Source organism: Acyrthosiphon pisum, chromosome X, assembly GCF_005508785.2.
Source record: "Acyrthosiphon pisum isolate AL4f chromosome X, pea_aphid_22Mar2018_4r6ur, whole genome shotgun sequence".
Classification (NCBI taxonomy): Eukaryota; Metazoa; Arthropoda; class Insecta; order Hemiptera; family Aphididae; genus Acyrthosiphon; species Acyrthosiphon pisum.
This window is the reverse complement of record NC_042493.1, coordinates 31,685,436-31,708,946: the sequence shown is the minus strand read 5'-3', so window position 1 is coordinate 31,708,946 and position 23,511 is coordinate 31,685,436. Positions and strand designations below refer to the sequence as shown.

Sequence of the window (23,511 nt, the reverse complement as noted above, 5' to 3'; positions counted from 1 at the left end):
TAACTAGATAAAATTATAATTATAAATAGGTATTATAATATGAAGACAACATTGTCCCTTATAAAATTTAAACTGACATTATTGTACGTTTTTATAATATTGTCTCGCATTCTACACATTTTATTACATTTGATATTCTATTACTATTTACGATAATTGAAAATTAGAAACCTTTTTTAAATTGTTGTCCTCCTCTTGGATCTTAAATATTTTTCATTATACTGTGCGTCCCGCGACTATTTTGTCATTGACTGCCCCTGGATTATAGTTCTTAGGCTTTTGTCGTCGGTATACTAGCCAGTACCTATTACAAAATAGGTACCAAAATATAAATTTTTCAAATTCTTTTTAAATTATATTACCTATATAATGGTATTGCGTTGTATTAAAATACGTCCAGAAACCGGGAATTGAGCAGACTCGCAGAGTAAACATTCCTAACTTGTTAGTTGTTTGTAGCTGTTTTAATAATATTTTTATTATACCTATGTTTTGTCTGTTGCATACATATTAATTTAATATGCATATTTTTACAATTTTTACTGAATATTAGAAGCTATTATGGCATATTTCAATACTTTTAAGTGCATCGTTGCTCCACCTAAAACTGTAAGTCATAAATCATAATACAATATTTTATACTATTTTCGGCGTCTGGTACAAGCTGAATGAGGCCCTCGAAAGATTATAAAAGGAACAGCGCAGTGTCGTCAGTCTGAAGTCTGTCGATTCGTTTCACTCTATATTATTATTATCTTGGAAAAATGAACGATGACTTATTTTACGACCAATACCTCCATAGAAGATCACGGGGGCATGATCACGTCGTACAATGACATATTATTGTGTTTTCGGTGGAAAATATGCACCATATATATGCTTAATAATAATAATAATAATAATAATAATAATATTAAGTGAGTGCTGTGATATATTTTACCGCGGCACTCGCGTCAACGGGCCCGGCGGCGGCGTGCGGTATTTATAAACCGTCCGGTAGGAGTTTATTAATATATCGCCGTTTAATTCCCAATACGTCGGCTTGGAGGGAGCCCCTGCGACCGTCGTTCGGTTCCAGACGTCCGTCTCCAGATCGGCGGGGATGCTCAGCGTTTGCGTCGACGTCGTCTGCGGTGACGGCGAAGGCTGCGGCAGCGGTGGAGGCGGCGGTGGAGGTGATGGTGGAGGCGCGAAGGGATGCGAAGTGACGGCGGAAATCCGAAGAGAATTATTCGTCAAAACGTTACGACGGCGCATGCGCACCGCACACGTACAACTTCAGCAGCGGAGGTGGCCACCGGCGTCCACACGTCCGGCGGCCGAGCGGTCCGGAGCAGCAGCACCATAGCCGCTGTAACGGGGCCACAATACGCGCGCGCGCGCACCGAATGTTCACCCCGCCGACACCGCCGCCACCACCCACGTCCACCGCCGACGGATTAACGGCCACCCGATAGTTTTATTTAGAACTATGCCGCCGCGCACTGTTGCGCCGACGACTGTTTTGCCGTTTATTTTTTATCGTCCCGTTTCTCGTCTGTCTCTATAATAATATTAATATTTTATAACAACCGCCGCCGCACCCGGTACAATATCGTGTTTTTCTAACATTTTGATTTTCAAAAAAAATTCACCGACCGTCGTCGTTCCCAGGCCCGAACGACCAACGGTGGTGGTTTCGTTTTACTCGCCGCCATGGGTGACGAGATCAGTTCTTGCCACCGCCGCGCAATAATAATAATATTATAATTCGTTCACCCGTGACGCGGGCGATCTTCTCCTGTATAATAATATTGTCATCGTCAGCGCCCGTCGGACGCTCTCGCGCGCGCGCACGTCACTTATCCGCGGAACACCGTCGACGGTCGTCGTCGTCGTCGCCGCCGCCGCCGCCGCCGCCGCCGTGTACCCTCCACCTCCTTCGCAGTCGCACGCGCGCCGCGATATTATATTGGACACTTGCCGCCGTACGACCGCCCGCGGCTGACGCCACTGCAGGACCGCCGGCTAGACGACGACGACGACGGTAGCTGCAAGCCGCTGCTCCGCCAACTCGCCGTTCCGAAGAAGGGTAGGCCAAGTAGTGTGTTTTTTTTTTTTTTAATTGTTTTTTGTATTTTACGACCATCGGTAGAAAACGGCCAATCGTTTGCGTTTGGTTCGTTTCCCGAGTTTTATTAATAATTACATTATAATATTATCGTATACCTGCGCTCACTCGAAAAGGAAGCTGCATCAGTAGGACACACATATTATGCACCGATAGCCAATGTTTTATGCCATGTTGGGCATAATAATGATATAATGTCATCGCTTTGGCGAATCGTTTGAACTATATCGAATTATCGTAATAATGGCAACAATAATATAACAATTGTTGAATATTCCATGTCAAGTATAGGTCGAACGAGACGATAAAAAAATCGCATAGATACTGTCTGTCCGGCGCGGTAGGTTTAGATGATTTTCGCGTGTTGTGCACACGCCGCGAGTTTGTGATGGCGAGATATGAATATGACCGCCGCGTGCGCATGTCGGCCGTGAGTCCCTTTTGCGCGAACGCACCTTTTCATCATAATCACTAATTATATTATATAACATACCTAATAATAATAATATGCTTACGAGATTGATGTACCTGTTGATGAAGTTAGGTGTATCAATTACGTATAGGTACAGTGAAATCCACTCGTGTGGGATTATAATTATTATAATTTATAAACATAATAATAATGATATCGTTCGTCTCCGGTCCTCGCTTTTACAGTACATCCACAAATTTGGACGTAACCACTAATTTTACGATCGAACTGACACTAAATACGACATTATGACTTTTCGCTGATCCAACAATATATTGCAAATAATAATATTATAATAAGCGACCGCGCCGAAATTCAATCGATTGCTTAGCGATTAGCACCTTTTTCTTACCTTATGGCACTTCTTATTCTATTAGCTTTCTCTTATCTCTATTCGCAAATTTATAATGTCTTACAGTGAATCGTATATATTTGATATTCTCACGATCATCCCTCAATCATTTACATCTTTCTCCACTCCGTTCTGCTTAACACTACCCATGGACCCATTGGTATTTGTATTTTACGACTATAGGATTAAACCCTTAAATATAATCATTAACGATGGGTAGGTAGTAGGTACTGTAATCATCGAAATTCACTGTATGAAATAGTAATATACTTTACAAAAAATAAAACTGTAGTTACAAGGGTGGATTGCTTTTATGTGATAGGACACATTATAGTGTAGGTTTAAGTGCAGTTCTATGTATAAGACATTTTCTCATAAAATGTTATCACAGTTGTGGTTTCTCGGAATTTAGGTAGATACTCAGAAGTTTGAAAAAAATACTTCCATCCTGGTTTATTCCATGTCTTTAAGGGTTTCCGCGTACAACTTTCAAGCTTTTTTGTCTTGAATAAGGTGTGAGAAAAATCCTGTATTCAATAAAAAATCGATTCATCTAGCTTGGCTATAAATCTAACACAATCTTTCCTGCTATGTATGGTTTTAGTTTTTAATTACTATTTTTTTTTACAAAAATGGCACAAGTGGTTTTATTCGTTATTAGCGATTAAATAAACTTGTAACTAATATTATATTTTTCAATAATTAATCTGTGTTTAAAATAAATAATGTATTTATTTTCACTTGTATGCTCATTAGAGATTATCATTACTAGGTAATTAGTATCTATTTGAAATTAAATACATCATGTACATATTCTAACCAAACTATATAATAAATATTTATGATAGATAGCAAAAAGTACCAATTGTATAATTCCTTGAACTTTTGATTTTGGTCCGACTAGGTACGCTAGTAAAACATTTTTTATCAAATCCAGTAATTATAATATGACTCTTAAACTATTTATTATAATATTATATATAGATAAATAAATATAATAAATACCATATGAAATCAAGTTATAAAGTATAGTTTAGATACTAATTAAAAGTAGGTACTTAGTTGTTTAAAGAAAATAGTATTTAAAAGTCATAAAGTTTGTGTAAGGTTTAATATACTTAATATTATAATATGATTTGATTTACGATTAGTTTATTAACAAATTAGTAAATAACGGAAATCACGCGAAAAATCAAGGAAAAACCAACACTAAGGTACCTACTAACAATTTGAACTGTGAAATGTAAGAACTAAAACAAAACCAAAATACACATGATAACAGCTTATTTAGTTGTTATTTTTAATTGTAAAAAAACGTAGGTAAAACTATTTTTTATGTATTATAGTTCATAAAGTTGGGTAATAAAAAAAAATAAAAGACATTTAAAGTAATTCGGCGGAATTTACTATACGCTATGAAAAAAATTGCAAAGATTATTGACTGTAAAAAACACTACAACATTTTTATACTTTTTTAGACGTATAGTTTATCATATAACTACTTTTTATTAAAACTGGATTATCAGTGTAATAGTTGGTATTTATATAAATTATCATCTATTAAAAATTAAAAACTGTTATTCTGTCATTATTGTGAAAGAAAAATCCTTTCGATGTATTATAGATACATGTAGTACAGTTTCCAAATGACAATGTTTGTTTGTTTACAATGTTAACATATTATATATATTTAATATTTATGTATGTTTTTTTAATTTAAAATAAGACATTAATTTGGTGTACATAAAATTTAACTGCTGTACAGTGTACAATACTTGAAGTATTTATAATTATTTTTAAAAGCTCTGTTATAAATTATACTTAATAGGCATTCCATGCAATCATAAAACATTCAAATCACTATATTAAAAATAACCCACGCTTACTTTTTGTACAAGTTCCGATTTTATTTTGGTAAAAACATTTCATTTCTGTGAATATCACGCTACTGGAAACATGAAAGTATATTTTTGAACCAATTTGTGGAAACGTAATAATCAAAAGTACGGAATCACCGAATCGATATGTACAAAACTATATATTTTATCAACAATTGATTTGCGTATTTTAACAAGCAAAATTATCATTTGAAATTGTGTAACAATTTAATTAATACAAATATGTATAAACATTGTTAAAATAATAACTTTGCTAGGATATATAATTGAATTTTGAATCAAAACAAAATATTTTCATTAATATTCATGTATAAAATAAATTAATACGTGTCATTTAAATATGTTGTGATTAATTTAGATTTGATAATAATTAATATGTATATTCAAACTCCAAAAAATAAGTATAAAATTGAATATATTACAAAAAAGAACTTAGCGCATGACTCACTACTCACTAGGCTTGCCACTTGGCAGCTGGCACAGAGTATTGACATTTTAAATCCGAAAGCGATGAATCATCACATTCTGAATACAATTTTATATGAAGATCATCCGTTGATGATAAGTATTACACTGTGTTGTAAAACAATAAAAATTAATAAAAATAATTTAAGAGTGATTTTTAAAATATGGTGTGGAGTCTTTATAAATTTTGAATTATTTTTTTTTTATAAAATATTGTTTTTTTGTTTTTCAGTCTTTCATATAAATTTGATATATAATAAATGTATTATATTATGTATAAAATATGCATAATATATTGTACATAATATCTACGATTGTTGAAAATATTTTATAATTTCAGTTGCCTTAGTCACGTCACAAATGGACAACATATTATAAAATCTGAGTTCAGAACTTCCAATTTTGAACTATTAGCATTAATATTGGTGAACTGATATTACTGTCTATTCTCAAACTTAAAGGTAAAAACATTGTCTATATTGTTTCAATAATTATTTACAATATTTTTTTTTCTTAAGTGATTTATTTGAGGATTTTTAAATTTTATATTTTATATATTTATAACTCGCTTAAAAATTAAAATGTTGTACAACACTTACAAGAGAACAAAGGTAATGTTCTTACATGAATGTTTTATAATTGGTCAATTCACTCTAATATTAAAGCTAATAATACAATATTAGAAAATAGAAATTCTGAATTCAAATATGATATTTTGTTCTTTTCTGACTTTGTGTGAATTTTCTGTACATTTTGGTATGGCTATGCATTAGTAAGACGAAGATAAGTAGTCAAATAGATAACATACAGTTACGACGTCTTCTTAAATTAAAACAAATATTGTTTCGAGAAGACCACTAAAGAAATAATTTTAGTTCTTAAATAATTGGCGTTTTTACAATAAAGGAAATAATATATATTCTTATGAAACTGATCTGCGTATTAATTTTAAGCTTATTTGTATATTGCTCCTCAAAATTGTATAGGTAACTATAAAAAAAATAAATTTGAAATGAATATGAAAACTAGAATTTATATAAATATGCTGAAAATCTAGTTAAAGGTAATAAAAAAAAAAGTAAATAATAAAATAATAGTATGTAATCAATAAATTCATATTTATAGAGCATATTACTTTAAGATGTTTATAGTAATATGGCATCTAATCCAAGGTCTAATCCTTTTGCCCTAAAAATATACAATACATTATTTCACCAAAAGTATGGTTTCACATGAATACCCACATTTATATTATTTCTGCCATATACCTGATATAAAGTGGACTTTTCAGAGTTTAATATTAATATTCTCTCGCTATAATATAACTTCAATAATGTAGCTGTGTTGTTTTTGAGTATTTATCTCTAAATGATTAATGCAGCTCCAAAGTCATTTAAAAAAAATAGAGCTTAAATTTATGATGAACCTAACCGTACCTAACTAATGTGTATGTAGAGCAGTGTAGTGGACTTTTCTTCATGTGGGTTTGTTTATGGTAAATCGATTTTTCTCTTGCCTAACGGTTAAACGCGTGACCCTCAATATTATACTTTTTTATATCACTTAAGAAACTTTTAAATCCTTCATTAGACACGCCCCGAAATTAAAGTCTGCTCATGTACATTGCGAGTTGTGACTTGTCAATTACCAGTGGCGTATTTGAGAGGCTATAGGAGCAACCCCCAAGAGTTTTCTTACAAATCATATTTTACATTGCTTTTTATAAGTCTCTTTATTTTATTACGTAATAAACAATGATTAATATTTTTATTTATTTTTTTTTTTAATATTTGATACCACATTGATACCACATTCCCTTAGGGAGGCGTGACAACATTTTAGGGGAGGCATGAACATTTGTATTTATGACGTACCTATTTATTATATATATTATGTCCTATATTAATCTTATAGTGATAAGGGGGGTGTAACTTCATACAATAGTATGAAAAGGGGTGGGGCATGGACCTAAAAAGGTTGAGCATTCTTGCCCTAATGTGCACAAATTATTAATTACAATCCCTTCTTTGCTTATTATAATATTACTTATTACTTAGGTAATAGTGTTGCATCATGCAGCTTTTTCATGTTCAAAAAGTTGTGTTGTGTAATTGTGTAAAGTATCACTTAATACAATTTAGGCTTTAATTAATATTTGTTGGGCTGTATAGTATGTACTAACAACTTTGAAACAATTATCTTGTTTTGGAATTGGCAAATGCTTTAAATGCTTATTTTATCTACTTTGGTTTTAATTGAGTATAAAGATTATACTCACATTTTTCATTTCAGTTAGATATTACTCTCCTGTGACATGCTGGCACACACTTATTTGATGAAATGTCTTATTTTAAGTCACCTATGATACTAGTCTTATCTTAAGATGCCGTACTACACCATACATGATGAATATGTCGTCCTCGTCATATTGTCTAACGTATATAACATAATATATGTTAAAATATACATTTAACAGTTCTAATGTTGCAGTGTCATTACCTTAAATATTGAAGAATCGACCTATTATGATACATAAAGGTAAGAACAATATCTGTGTTCTCTTGTTGGTGTTTTATGATATTTTAATTCTTGAATTATAAGCATTTTTAAATATTATTATTTTACACTTATGATATAACTTGTTTAGAATCTATCATAAAAATTCAACAAGAGGACACATATATAATGTTCTTACTTTTAAGTTTCATCGTAGATCAAATTTAAAGCTAACAAGACAATATTGGAGTTGCTGAACGTACCTATATTTGGAAATGTTATGCATTAGTAAGACGAAGATAACACATAGTGCATAAGTTGTGACTTGCGGGAACGACGGATTAATTAATCTAATTGCTTCAAATTTGCAATTAAATTGTTAATACTAAATAGGTTAGGTTACTTAAAAACTCGGTTAAGATAAAAAAAGGGACAATATCGTTTAAGAGCCCTACACCCGCATGCATATACTCTCTGTCTAACATAGCGAATTGTAAGCTATTTTATCACGTTTAGATCTGTTAGTTTCAAAATTAGAGTGAATTGACTTCTTATACAATTTAAAGGTAAGATTATTATCTATTGAATTTATTATCTAGTGAACCTCATTTATTTTAAAATTTTAATTTTAAAGTGAGTTATGAGTTTTTTAAACGTTAGTCTCATAACTTGCTTTAAAATTAAAATACAAAAAAACCCCTATAAGGTTTACCAGTTAATATTAATTCTAAATTTTAGAAAAGGTCAATTCACATTAAGTTTTAAACTAAAAGTGCTAAACGTGATCGTACAATTTTCTATACTATGCGTTTTTAAGACGGAGAGAACGTATGCGGGTGTGATGCCTTCTTAACGGGTTTTTATTACTTAATATTTATTATTTATAATCCCATCACATTATCTGTTGATGATGTTATTGACAAATTGTCAAGCAAGAAAATAGAAATATAGATTTTGTTTTGAAAATAATGTTATTTATGTTTTATTGTGTGCCTAGTTTATATCTGAGGGTGACCTTCTTTACCACCCCCTCCCCGTAGGTTAACTCTCGAATACACCCATGTAAATTCCTTCTCTGGAAGTCTGAAATACCATAAAAGAAAAGTAGTGAAAGAATTAGTCAAGTAAAATATTTTCTAATAGAATATTATAGGTACGTTGGAATATTTATTTTTATTCTTGGTAAGTTACCGTGGTATAATATCAATAATGAAAACAAATTTAAATTCTCATCACTGATCAGAGCGTGGAGCGTATTGATTTTACAATAAGGTCTGTTATCTACTTCATTTTTTTTGTTTATTATTTGCAGTGGTACTGTAGTAGGTTTATAAATTGCATTGTTCTGTATTTTGGGTGTTCGGGTATATTGTGTATATGATATTGTATTATGTTAGAATTCACTTAACTGATTTTTTTTTTTTAACAAATACATTCGGAAAATATTTGATACGTGCCTGCGGGCGAATATATATTGCCATTTTATCTTTTGCTATATTATTTTCCGTGTGCACACAAACAGAGTGTAACCTATATTTTTAGTTTTTTTTTAGTTTTTCATCATTGAACTGATGAACTTTATTGCCAATTTATCGTAAGAATATGATGAAGGAACCTACTTTAGAAAAAATAATTTTGGAGTTTATGAAAACATATCACATTTGATAAAAGTGATAGTTGTATCAAAGTCAATTTTTGTAACTTTGTTGAAATTTAAAAAATAATTGGGATTTAAAGATACTTCAGATTTTGATTTATTTATTATTTTGAAAATGTCAACCAATTTATCGGGTTTTTCTTTAATAAACTGCCTTTTTTAATTCAAAAACTATATTTGATACGAACACTAAAATCAAAATTTTATTTTTATCAAAAATGTGTAGGTATTTAAATTACATTATTATGTACCTGTTGTACACTTGTGTTTTATATCTTAAGCGAGTCAATTATTGTTATCGTTTTTTATGCCAGATCTTATTTTGATTTATTAATTTCTTTTTTCTAAAAGCATCATTTTCATTATTAGACACTTGGTACCAATTATTTGTTGTGATTCTGTTATTAAAAAACATAATTTTAATATACTATTATATTATGTGGTTAGTATTTACTATCGTTTTTGTTTATAAATTGTTAGGCGTGGTAATATAATTATTATTACGATTTTTTTTTTATATATCTACCGTGCTAAAAACTTATTGTTTATTTGTTTATCTACTCATTTTTTAACATATTATATTATAATATATATTTTGATTTTAGAGCAATTATTATTTTATCTGTTTTAAAAAGTATTTGTTGAAAATTGAAATAGTTATTATTACCGCTTTATTATTACGTGTGTTTTACTTTGTTTGTGTGAATCTCAAGTCTGTGTCACAATATATATATGTAGGTATACTGTATGTCTATACAGGTACCTACATAAATATTGTGAATATCGATAGGCCGTCAATGAATAACTTATTTTCATTATTTATCCAAACAATATTTAAACCTCACCCTCAAACAGAGACGTTTTATAAAATAATAATAAAATATTAAAGCCCTTTCACTTATTTTAAATTATTGTAATGATTTTAATAAAAATCAAAAGTACCTAATGAGTACATTTTCTTCTTAAAACAAATTGTAATAATATAAAAATAAAAGGTAGGTAAAGGGTTGATATAGGACAAAATATTTTAATATTTTAATCATTGCCTTGTTAATGTAATTAACTACATTTGTATTCATTTTTTTAATTTAAAGGCTTGGGTAATATTAATACAATAAATATTTATATCACATTTTCTGAACAGTTTCGATTATAAAAACCTTAAATTGAGGGATTTGTCAGTTTAATTAGTAATGACTTATTAATGAATAGCATTTCATGAGTGTTACTAAATACTAGGTATATTTTATTTTGATTCTAAATGTAAGCATCGTTATCTGTGTCGAGCAATGCTCAATGAGCATAGTTTGAAATTTTTTTAATTAGTTTGAAATTAAAGTATATAGTCGTATTATACTCGGGGGATGTGGTTTTCAAGCAAAGTTTTAGAAACGATAATTATTATTTAATTGTGTTATGTAATAATATAATTGAGGTGAATTTTGTTCTGTATGACTTACCTTTTTGACACCTTTCTAGAAACATGATTTTGTATATATTTTCCTAATAACAAAGGATTCCCTTAATTACATTCTGATTAAAATATACTCCAACGTTGTCAAATTTATATTTACGCAGGCACCTATACAATATTCAAACTAATACAATCATATTATGTTAAGTTACTTGTTTTTGTTATCAAAATCTTACAATGGTTTAATATTGAAAATTGAAGAATTGCATTCAATAATCAGTCTCATAATACTGTAATTAAACATCGACGTTATAATAATTTAAAAAAAATCTAATTTAATTAACATATGGAAAATGTTTAATAGTATAGGTCCATTCACTGTGTATAATATTATGGTAGGTGGTAACTCATTAAAAATAATTAAAAACTTTTTTTCTTGAAATGTATAAATTCTTTTGGATCATCTATCTATGTCAATTGAAGGTAAAAACATCAAAATATTATTTTAAATTTTAAATTTTCTATCAAATATGAAACATCTATTATAAGTGTTAATAAAAGTTTGAATCATTAAATTAGAATCAAAAAATCCATTTTTTATGCATGCGTCTTGAGATTGAACACATTTTTGTCTATGTTTCAACTTAAATCGCCATTAATATTTGTAATGCTACATGTATTGGTGGGTGAGCAGTACACAATTGGCTGTTGTACGGTTTTTATGATCATTCTGTACCGCGTGTTGTTCTTTAGATTTATTTTATTTTGTTAGTTATATACTTTTATGCCATTGTATAATTCGTAAAATTTGGCAACATCACATATTCACATAATTATAAAATTAATTTAACGCTCAGAATCATGTAACGAAAAAAGTACCGCTGATTAGCAGCGTTCGAAATCGTACCTATATTATAATATACTTTAATTTATAATAATTAATAATTTGTTATTAAAATCAATTACCGACAGTAACTACGATAAATTACACAAAATATAATATAATATAATACCTATTATTTTATATTATATGACACCGAATTCAAATGTTTAAGCAAATATTTAAAGTAGAATAATAATTAAATTGTAACCTAATGAAGACAAAGTAAACTGTGATAGAGCTTATAATAAATTGTAAATCACCTAATTACTTTGTATACATCATAATAATTATATGAGTTAATCAGTAGCGCATTACCAGTTGCATCTATGTTTTTAATCAAAAGATGGTTAGGTACAATTAGGTTAGGCAATTTTTAATTTAAATGAAAGTTCGTTTACAAATAGATAAACCACAAAGTAATAATTCCAATAATTTTAAGCATTGTTACGAACGTTCATTGCATGTGCGTATGACAGTATGGTGGACTAAACACACCGATCCGGTTATGATGTATTTGGAATAGGCCACTAATTAAGTTGATGTAGGTATGAAGTTTTCCGTTAGAAATTGAAAACAGTTATAGAAAAATTGATGTTAGATTAATATATTAAACTTGAATTAATATAAGATTTAAATTTTATATTTCTAGGTAAAATTGTGGAACATGATTTTATTGGGGTAATATTCATTACTTATTTCTTTGTTGTTTGAAATAAATGTTTGAAAAAAAACTATGAGTGTTATAAATGACAACAATGCCGATCCTAACGGGGTGTCAAATAACAATAATAGCAACAATGCCACCACAAACACGAATAACAATAACACCACAAACAACAACACAAATAATAACAATCCGGCGAACAATAATCAAACCAAACAGGTAACGAAAAGACCTATTCGAAGACCAGGAAAACAGCTCCCCGACAGACCACAAAGAGCGTTATGCTGCCTAACCCTCAAAAATCCTCTACGGAAATTATGTATTGGTGTAATCGAATGGAAGTATCCTTTTTATTCAGTACTAAATAGCTATACAATAATACTAATTTTTATTAATATCTCAAATAGCTTATTAAAATATCGCTGGGTTTATTTTTAAATCTTCATTCAGAGTAAATACAAAATTACAATTTTAAATTTACAAATTTAAATATTTTAAGACCTTGTACCAAAATATACTTAAAGAAAAACTTTTTTGCAGTTGATAACAAATAGGTCACCTAATATCAAACAATATATTCAACTTTCGATAGTTTTCTAAAATATTTCAAAATTCGCAGGTTTCTTATTAATTATATAAGCAATCTATAATATTGAAATGTATTTTATTGTAAGTTATAATTAAATATTATCGTGTGTAATAAATTAATATTTATAACAGCCCTACAGAAATTATTTATTTATCAATTCATATTGTATAAGTCTATAGTTTTGAAAATTTTATATTATATTTTACACGGAACTCTTATTATTATTATAATATATTGTATAATAAAAATTAAAATATTCTAAAAAAATCGATTTCTAAAAACATATATGATTATAATTTATACTCATATACATAATGTATTTCCTTAATAAATATATTTAGACCATTTGAATATTTAATTTTGATGACAATTTTTGCTAATTGCGTCGCTCTTGCAGTATATACACCATATCCATGCAACGATTCAAACACAGTGAATGGTTATTTAGTAAGTTTAACAAATCTGTATTTTTAAATCGACTTATACCCAACACTAATCATGTTTTAATATAAACATTACTAATTTTAGGATAGAATTGAACGTGTGTTTTTAGTTATATTCACTGTAGAATGTATAATGAAGATTGTAGCATACGGGTTTGTTGCCCATCCAGGTGCATATCTAAGAAACGGCTGGAATTTCTTGGATTTCACAATTGTATTGATGGGGTAACTTGGAAATGACTAATATATTTTATAATTCAATAAAATATTTCATTATTATTTTTCAGAGGTATCAGTATAATCAACGGATTCGATGTAAAGGCGTTGCGAGCTTTTCGAGTCTTACGACCACTGAGATTAGTTTCGGGTGTTCCAAGTAAGCATTTTATCTTAGCACCTAATTACATATCGTCAGACTAATTCGTAAAAGTTCTAACTCCAAAAATGCATTTATTTTTTTATGACTATTTCAAATAAAATGTATGATAACGCATCGTTTAATAGCATGCTGCCTCAAAAATAATAGTTTATTTTACTATTAAATAATATTAATTATGTATTAATTATTATATTTTAATAAAATTGTAAAAAATTACACCGTAAAAGTCCTATATCCATTTTTTTTTTTTTTTGAAGAAATAGTTCTAAGTCCTGTTACAAGAGTGTAACTGATGTTTTGGGGTTTTTTGTTAAAAATAATATTAACAAACCCATCAAATACATTTAAAAAATACATTTATTTTAAGTATTCTTATTTTTGAATCAATAACACGTTTTTTGTCCCTCCTGAAAAATAGACAATATGGAGATAGAACTTCTACGAATTAGTCTGACGATATACAGGTATACAGGGTGATTCAAATGGATATAAAAATATTTTTTATCATTATATAATTTATAAGTTTTTTAATTTTTTGAATGATAATTCAAACTTGACCAACTTGACTAACTATATTGTATAAATGTATTTCAGACACTGGTAGGATAAAATAGAAAAAAATACATTTTTTCAAGGTCTTATAGTTACGCCCACCTACCTTTATTATGAATCAGAAATTATATTAAACTCACGCTAAAATTATGTGCAAGTACTCATAAATATCATAAATAATCTTAGAAATAAATATTAATATAGAATATTATGCATACAATAGTACATAATGTATAAATAGGAGACAGGTGTTAAGTATATGTATTTGATAAATTCGAGAACAGTTTTTGACAAGACGATAATATAAACTTTTTTATTTGAAACTCAAGTCAAATAAATTAAATAAATTACATGACATTGGACTTGAATTTTACTAGTTATTTTCCTAATGTAAAACCCAAGTAAAAAGTGCATTTTAATTTAAGTTTAAAAACGATTTGTACCTACATCATATGATTATACAAACTCGCGTTCAATATATCACGTATACGATGTACCTATTATAATATTATAATACAGTTAATAACGTATTTTTTTTTTTTTAATTAAAATTCTATAATATAGTTTTAAACTATGACATACAACGCCACACTTTAACACAATACAATAAATACATACTAGTCTTTATGATAATTTAACTTTTCACGAACCGAAATACAAAACATCTACAACTATATCAACTATCAAAATAAATTATTATTTATAAGTACTTAATCTGTTAAAAATGACGAATACATTAAATAAGAAAATATATTATTAATAAGTATACTGTCGAATTAATGAAATATTATGTTTAATACTTAATACCTAATATGTTAAAATAATATTGATTCGTATTAATTGTTTATTTACAGGTTTGCAAGTTGTATTGAATTCAATTTTACGGGCCATGGTACCTTTATTACACATCGCGCTTTTAGTTATATTTGTTATTATCATATATGCAATTATTGGATTAGAGCTATTCTCTGGGACTTTGCATACCACTTGCTATGATAATGACACAAGTAAATATTGTTTTATTATTTACAAACTTGATTGTCTTTAATTTGCTTTATCGTGTATCTAATTGAGTAATTTGATTCTAGTATGTTACTGTATTAGGTAGGTATAATGTTGGTAATAATATTCCGTATATACGTATATGTATTATGTGTTTAATTTTTATTTATAAAAAAATAATTGCTAATTTATTTTACTTATTTTACATTTTTTGTTGATTAAATTCCCTGTTAACGAAATTAGGAAGGGAGGCACTTGAAGGACAAACACTTCAAAGTCCACTAAAATATTGTTGGCAGATATAAATAAACTTTTAGTTTAATGAACGCGGCTACTGACGATCCAATAAAGTAATATTAATAAAATAAATCATATTTCATATAGTTTCTATGATAAACACGAAACTCGATATTAAGATAGGTACTTTTGATTACTTCCCATATTACCATCCTACGCTAAAACGCTGTATTAAATATCTTCTCTTAAAAATTAAATAAATAATAATGAAAAAAAAAATAGAGGTAAATACCAAAATAAGTCTACGAAGTGATTAACTAATCAATAATATTATTTTACAATCATAATATTATAAAAAAAATATAACATGGGATGATTAAATATCAGAATTGTATACTATTTATACTATAAATAATAAGTACCTATATAAAATAGTTCATCAGTATCTATATCTAATCCATTTAATCGGTATTATAATATAACTCAAACAAATATACATATATTGGGTAGGTACTTAATAAACTAATATATTATATATAGGTACGAGGTACCTATGTTATATTATATCTATCAGTCAGTGATCAGTCACGTAGCAAGGGGATTTGGAGGATAAAATCCAAACCTTGGACTTTTTTTTTTTAACTCTAAATTAGATCAAAAATAATTTTTTCTAACATTTATTAAATTAAAACGTAGGCACTCCTAAAATACATCGGCAGTTTTAAACTATTCATAAAAAGTTAATACAATGCAATTACTGTATTACAGTGATGGACAGTCCTCATCCATGTGATGAAGGTAATTATGGAGATATTAGTGGTTTTAATTGCGCTAATCTCGAAGGAAATTACACCTGCCGTGGTCCTTGGGATGGACCAAATTGGGGAATAACCAATTTCGACAATTTTGGTTTGTCAATGTTAACCGTTTTCCAATGTATTACTCTTGAAGGATGGACGGACGTTTTATACAGTGTAAATATTATAAAATATATTATTATTTTACATGTATTATTATTACAAACATTCGGGTTTTAAAAACCGCTATTATTCCAGTTAATATTGGTTAATACAGGTGTCGAGTATTCTGAAAAAAACATTTTTTAGGCTTTTAATGATTCCCCCCCCTCAAAAAAAAAAAAAAAAATGATTATTGCTTTGTTCAGTTTTGTTGAGACTATGTCTTTATTTTATTGGCTATATTTGGATTTATTTTATATACTAATAAAGTAATAAATTATATTATATATTAGGTATAATAAGATTTTATTTTATTTTTATATTCAAGAAAATAATTATTGAATTTACCTGTGATTGATTGTAAGATTGTTCCTGTAAATTTATTATTATTATTAAACAACTAACTACAGAATCGAATTCACCAGGAGAAACACATACAAAATGATATATTACACAAAGAGTTTGTAAAAACCAAAATTATTCGGGTTTCGGGTTAACCCGAATGATTTAGTCGTGTCTTGGTTAACACGGGTGTTTTGAAAACAGAATCATACGGGTTATATGGATTTCGGGTTTTTGAATTTTTTATAGTGTTTAAGAGTGTTAGGGTTAAGGCTCTGCAAAAGAAGTTAATTAATCACAATTTTTTATTTGGTTATTCAGCTTGTATATTACATATAAATGTATGTTTTGATATGTAACTCAGTTTTATATATTTAGATTGAAGATGCTTTAGGAAGTTCATGGCAGTGGATATATTTTGTTTCCATGGTCATTTTAGGAGCTTTTTTCGTAATGAATCTTATTCTTGGTGTGTTAAGCGGGTATGTTTAATATTTCAAAATTAACACATAACAATAACTTTGTATATATAAGATAAGATCTGATTAAATCATAAGTAAATAATATTTAAATTAATGTTAACAAATCTTAGAGAATTTTCCAAAGAGAGAGAAAAAGCAAAAGCTAGAGGAGATTTTCAAAAACTTCGTGAAAAGCAACAACTTGAGGAAGACTTGAGGGGATATCTGGATTGGATAACACAAGCAGAAGATATTGAACCTGACGCAGATGATAAAGATGAGTCTTCTAACCAACAGGGTAAATTATTATTTTTAATCTTATAATACATGAATATTTTTTTTTATACCTAGTAGATTTCTTAGACCGTCTTGTATATTTTAATTTATTTTCAATTAATAAGTAGGTAGGCGTTTTAAAATAGTTATCTTAATTTTTAATGAACTACAAACAAGTTTCATGAAACATATTTCTGTTAAGATTATTTTGTAAGTTTATTTGACGTTGGTTATTTGTTAAATAAACTTATATTATTGCAGTACTTACCTAATAGTGTAATTGGAATCCTGAATTTATGAAATATTTATGTTTCATTCTAAATTTATAATTTGTGAATTCGTAAGTCTTATACTTTTATTATATATTTCAAATAGATAATAATGCAAATGAAAACAAATCGACAAATGTAGAACGGGACGAAGTCGATTCAAGTAAATCGTGGTGGAAAAAGAAACGAAAAGACTTTGACAAGTTTCGTATATAGTTTTATAAATTTATCTTTATTAATCAAACTTAAAAATTAAGTTTTAATCATTAATTTATTATTATATTTTTTAGGATTAATCGCAGAGCTAGACGGGCTTGTCGTAAAGCTGTAAAATCACAAGCATTTTATTGGTTAATTATTATTTTAGTGTTCTTAAACACTGGCGTTTTAGCAACAGAACATTATAAGCAACCAGCATGGTTAGATGATTTTCAAGGTATGTAAATTTTACATGGCTGATATTGCCTATACATAAAACAGTATTTTTAAGACTGGTATAATGGATTATTATATGTATTAAAATGTTATTTTTTACTTGTAGAAATTACAAACGTCTTCTTCATTACTCTTTTCACATTAGAGATGTTACTAAAAATGTATAGTCTCGGAATACAGGTAATAATATTTTATTAATATATTTTAGGATGTACTCAATTTGCACAAAAATTTACCTTCTATATATGCAAAATGAGCAATTTGCACCAAAATTCTAATCGATTATTATTTTGATATTACCAACGGATAAGTTTCCATTGTTGTCTAGTAGAGTATAATATATTGAGAAGCTATATGAGAAGCTAAACAACATTTCCAGCTTATAAATTCTGAATAGTAACTGATTGAATAAATTATATAGGTATATCCCGTATAGGTATAAGTATAACTATAATAAGATGGTGATAATAAGTATATTAAGTTGATGAAGTACCAAGACCGTGATTTCTAAAATAGTAGGTACGTTATTTTATAACAAAATCATTTTTAAAAATTACTGTTGCAACTGTTTTTAAATAGTCATCATCATTTCTTTTACAAGATATATAAATTATAGAAGAGATGGATAAACAGAATAGAGAATTACGTGAAATTAGGTGGTGTAAGTAAATAAGAGGAGAGGAATAGAGCCCAATGGAGATGTAGGACAAGGATGGCCGTTCTCATAATATTATCCTATACTATGATTTGGAGCAATGGGAGAAACTCAACTTTGTGAATAATAACAAATTATTTTAATTTTATAAACATAAAATCCTTAACAAATTATTCTATTATTTTTAGGGATATTTTGTTTCGCTTTTTAATCGATTTGACTGTTTTGTTGTCATCGGAAGTATAACCGAAACGATTTTAACGCGAACGGAATTAATGTTACCACTTGGAGTATCAGTGTTACGTTGTGTACGGCTACTCAGGGTTTTTAAAGTTACAAAGTAATAATTTATTATATCATAACTTGAATATTTAATGATTTAATATTAATTAATTCAATATAGGTACTGGAGGTCACTTTCAAATTTAGTGGCCTCGTTGCTCAATTCGATACAATCCATTGCTTCTTTGCTGCTTCTACTGTTCCTTTTCATCGTAATATTTGCATTATTAGGGATGCAAGTATTTGGTGGAAAATTTAACTTTGACGCCTCAGATTATAAGCCACGTAGTAATTTTGATACGTTTTGGCAAAGTTTACTGACTGTATTTCAAGTAAGTAATTAAGTAATTAATAATTATGTCCATCCCTTATGCATAGGTAATGAACCTTAATACACTTACTATCCACATAGGTAGTTTATAAACGCTTATGTGCAGAATAAAGTACTACCTAATTAAATATTAACTAAAATACGTAGTTCTACAATTTCCACACATTATATATTATATTATACAGACTACAGTTATACGTTCGGTCATGAAAAATGTAAAAACATTTTTAAAGTGAACCCGTCTATATAGTATGATAATTAATACAAACTAAAATAATATGGTTTTTGAAAATATAGTAAATTTACCTACCTAAAACAAAACACAAATAATTTGTTTTCAAAAAATTCCGATTTTATTTTCTTACTGCTTATCAATGGGTCTATATAGAATATAGATTATAGGTTATAGATAAGATTTAAAATTTAAATATAGATTTAGGAACCTATAATCTATAATTTATCAACTATTTAAGATCTATTATTAACAAATAACATGTATACAAATATTTAATCCCAAGAACTAAGGATATTTTAAAAATGTAAGCTCTACTTATCATACACCATAACCCATTTTAATTCTGCGCGAAGTGAAAGAATATACTATTGTATTGACAAATAGTTTTTTCTCTCTATCATCAAAATTTGGGGTAGTAAAACTGCTCCGATTTTTAGAATCAACATCTTTTCTGATAAAAAAGAGAATTTAGTTGGTACATTTGAAAAGACAAAATTCCAAATTTCAAATAGTTTTACAAAGCGTCTAGAATAACCAAAAAAAATATAATTTTTTTTTTTTTAAAAACCAATTATTTAAAACATTGATTTTATTTTTTTGGTGTAACTTAAAAACTAATAGCCGTAGACCTTCAAAATTGTTACCAAATATTTATATTAGCATTTTCTTTTAATTGTAAAATTTTTGAATTTTTTGAGGTAGTTTTGAACCTTAAGAAATTTTGCATATTTTAAAAAATTTTTAAAATTATTATCGATAGTATTTTTTTACTTAGTACGTTTTTTTACCTATAACAAAAAAAAGAGTTTATTGAAACTATCATTAATTTTTATGAGGGATTGAACTTTGAATTTTTATGATATTTTATATCATTAATCAATTTTTGATATTTGGTTGTATTTCCAAAACAAATTACCATATTTTCTTGAAATATTCACCAACTATTTGTATTAACATATTCCATGCATGGTAAATTTTTATCAAACTATTAAGTCTTATTTTGAGCTATTTATATCCATGATAATTTTCTTAAATTTTATAAATTATTTTTCAGTTAGAAATTTATAAAAGTTTTTCTTTTCATAGATAACATTAGAATTTTTAATAGAAGGTTTTCAATAAGTTCATCTACCTCTATTAAAAATAAAACGTTCAACGAGGAGTTGCGCTATTTTTAGCTATGAGATATTTTCGATTTTCATTAAATCTTTTTAAATTATTTCTTTGAATATTTATATAAGTATGCTAGGCTGACATAACGTCTCCGCTCATAATTTGTTTTTCGTATACAATGATTTATCATTCAACTCAAATATAACACATCCATTACAACTACATGCTCGACAACTACTGTACAGCAGAGCGGTCCCCACTTGTCCACCATTTTTTTTTAACTAGTTCACTATTTTTGTATAAATATTTTTTAGATATTGACTGGTGAAGATTGGAATGTTGTGATGTACAATGGGATAAAAGCTTACAACGGTGTATCATCAACTGGTATTTTAGCTTGCATCTACTTCATTATATTGTTTATCTGCGGTAATTGTATCCTTTAACGAATATTGGAATATGTTTAATTTAATCACGAATTTAGATAGAATTTTAATTTTTTATTAATTTACCTGAACGAATATAATACTATTTACAAAATATAAATACTAACTTATTTAATACTATTTACAAAATAGGTACCTATATCTTTTATCCAAAAGTAAATTAAATTATTAAAATTATGATTTACATTTTACAATAAACTTTTTAATAAGCCAAAAGACTAATTTAACGATATAATATAATCTTATGGATTTTATAACACTATATTATGTAAATAATTCTCTGTAATCTGTATACTAATAATGAGTATTTAATATTTGTACGTCACCGTTTACCGATGTATGATTTTCGCCGATATCCATGTATACCTGTATAAGGTTAGGTTAGGTTAGGTTACTCTTAACGTTTACTCTCACAAACACCTCTCCAGAATGAAAATCTAATACGTTTTAGGTACTTTTCTACAACAATTATAGGTTTGACGTACTTACCCTTACCGCTATTGATAGAGATCAAGGAACAGCTAAAAAAATGTTTTGTACAAACTTTTGTTGAATAGTTTTAATTGTATTTTTCGGTGTGATTTTAATATATAATTTACGTGACAATTAAAATCGATCGTTTATCAAAAAACAAAACTTTAAACTACCTTAACTACATAATAATATACCAGATATACTGTTAAATGTTTTCTTGGCTATCGCCGTAGATAATTTAGCCGACGCAGAGTCTTTAACCGCAATAGATAAAGAAGAAGAAGTAAGGCTTTTCAAAATGTTTTTTTCTTTATATGTATATACTTAATTAAAACATTTATTAAATTTATTATCGCCATTAGCAACCCGATAAACAACAAAAATCTCGAAGTAATAGTCAATCGAAAGAAAGAGATAACGAATATCAAGGAGAAAATTCTGAAGGTATATCTGCTGAGGAAGAACTTTCAGATGAAAGGTATTTATAGCTTTATTATAGCCTTGTAATTATTAAATTTTAGTCTAGCAAGGTTTTGTAATTTTCATACAGTTCATCAAGAAAAGACTATGAAAGTGACAGTAACATCAAAATCGATTTAGAAGGATTTGATTTCGAACCAAATGGAAATCCAGGTTAAATTATAAAACTGAATCATTTTGTAGCCAGTAAGTAATTATAACAGTACTGGTTTATTCTAGAAAACGAAGAAAATGAAGATGGCGTCCGTCCAATGTCAGAGTTCAACAATGCAAATAAAGGAATGCCCATTCCTCCAGCTTCTTCATTTTTCATATTTTCACCGAACCAGTCGGTAAGTAACTTTTATTAAGTCAACTATAATATAAAAAAAGTACTGGCAGTACACCAGTGCAGCGAATAACTGCAGTTTGTGATGACAGTGATATATATTTACAGTTGACTTTGCTCTACATAACTGTAGACTGAATAAACTATAAATAATATATATATTTATTTATTGTTACCTCTCCTCAGTTATTGATTTAAGAGGACGTGGCACCCGTATGTCTTGTATCTCTGTCTTATAAGTGCGTAACATAGCAAATGTACGCTCAACGAATCACGTTTAGCTCCGTTAGTTTAAAAATTAGAGTGAATTGACCTCTTATAAAATCTAAAGGTAAGATGGGCAATATAATACTAGGCTTTTTATTATATTTTGGTTTTAAAGCGAGTTATGAGTGTTTTAAAATTGCATATTGTTTGTAAATCTTAAAATACTCATAACTGGTTTTAAAATTAAATCATCATAAAAAACCTACGAGATTGCCTAGACAATGTTTTTACTATCAATTTTTATAATAAGTCGATTCACTCTAATTTTTAAGCTAACTGAGCTAAACGTGATTTGTTGAGCGGAAAATTTGATTTATTACGCACTTGTAAGACGGAGATAACACTTGCGGATACCACGTCCTCTTAAAATGGTATATTCATGCATTAATATAAATATAGGTAATTGAAAATATAACCAAAATTGAATCAACCTATGAGTCATGTTACTTATGAAATCATTCACTACTCGCTTAGGTACATAAAACGTTCTAAATATATATTATCAACAGTGATTGATAGGTCGTAGGTAACATTTTTATAGTATT

The 23,511-nt window shown here is 28.2% G+C and overlaps 1 protein-coding gene across 1 annotated transcript in view; it reads left to right on the top strand.

Annotated features, from left to right (window-relative positions):
* The first annotated feature begins 1,483 nt into the window (after nt 1-1,483).
* Nucleotides 1,484-23,511, top strand: part of LOC100160955 (voltage-dependent calcium channel type D subunit alpha-1) — a 34,013-nt gene continuing 11,985 nt past the window's right edge. The window contains exons 1-19 of the mRNA XM_016807019.2: nt 1,484-2,071; nt 12,397-12,752; nt 13,342-13,447; nt 13,529-13,668; nt 13,731-13,819; nt 15,229-15,381; nt 16,382-16,587; nt 17,293-17,396; nt 17,507-17,673; nt 18,027-18,123; nt 18,211-18,356; nt 18,462-18,535; nt 19,199-19,350; nt 19,414-19,624; nt 21,286-21,406; nt 22,089-22,174; nt 22,254-22,369; nt 22,442-22,524; nt 22,591-22,699. Of these exons, the coding sequence (XP_016662508.1) occupies nt 12,481-12,752; nt 13,342-13,447; nt 13,529-13,668; nt 13,731-13,819; nt 15,229-15,381; nt 16,382-16,587; nt 17,293-17,396; nt 17,507-17,673; nt 18,027-18,123; nt 18,211-18,356; nt 18,462-18,535; nt 19,199-19,350; nt 19,414-19,624; nt 21,286-21,406; nt 22,089-22,174; nt 22,254-22,369; nt 22,442-22,524; nt 22,591-22,699 (2,432 nt within the window). The 5' untranslated portion in view covers nt 1,484-2,071; nt 12,397-12,480. The remainder of the gene's footprint in view (nt 2,072-12,396; nt 12,753-13,341; nt 13,448-13,528; nt 13,669-13,730; nt 13,820-15,228; nt 15,382-16,381; nt 16,588-17,292; nt 17,397-17,506; nt 17,674-18,026; nt 18,124-18,210; nt 18,357-18,461; nt 18,536-19,198; nt 19,351-19,413; nt 19,625-21,285; nt 21,407-22,088; nt 22,175-22,253; nt 22,370-22,441; nt 22,525-22,590; nt 22,700-23,511) is intronic.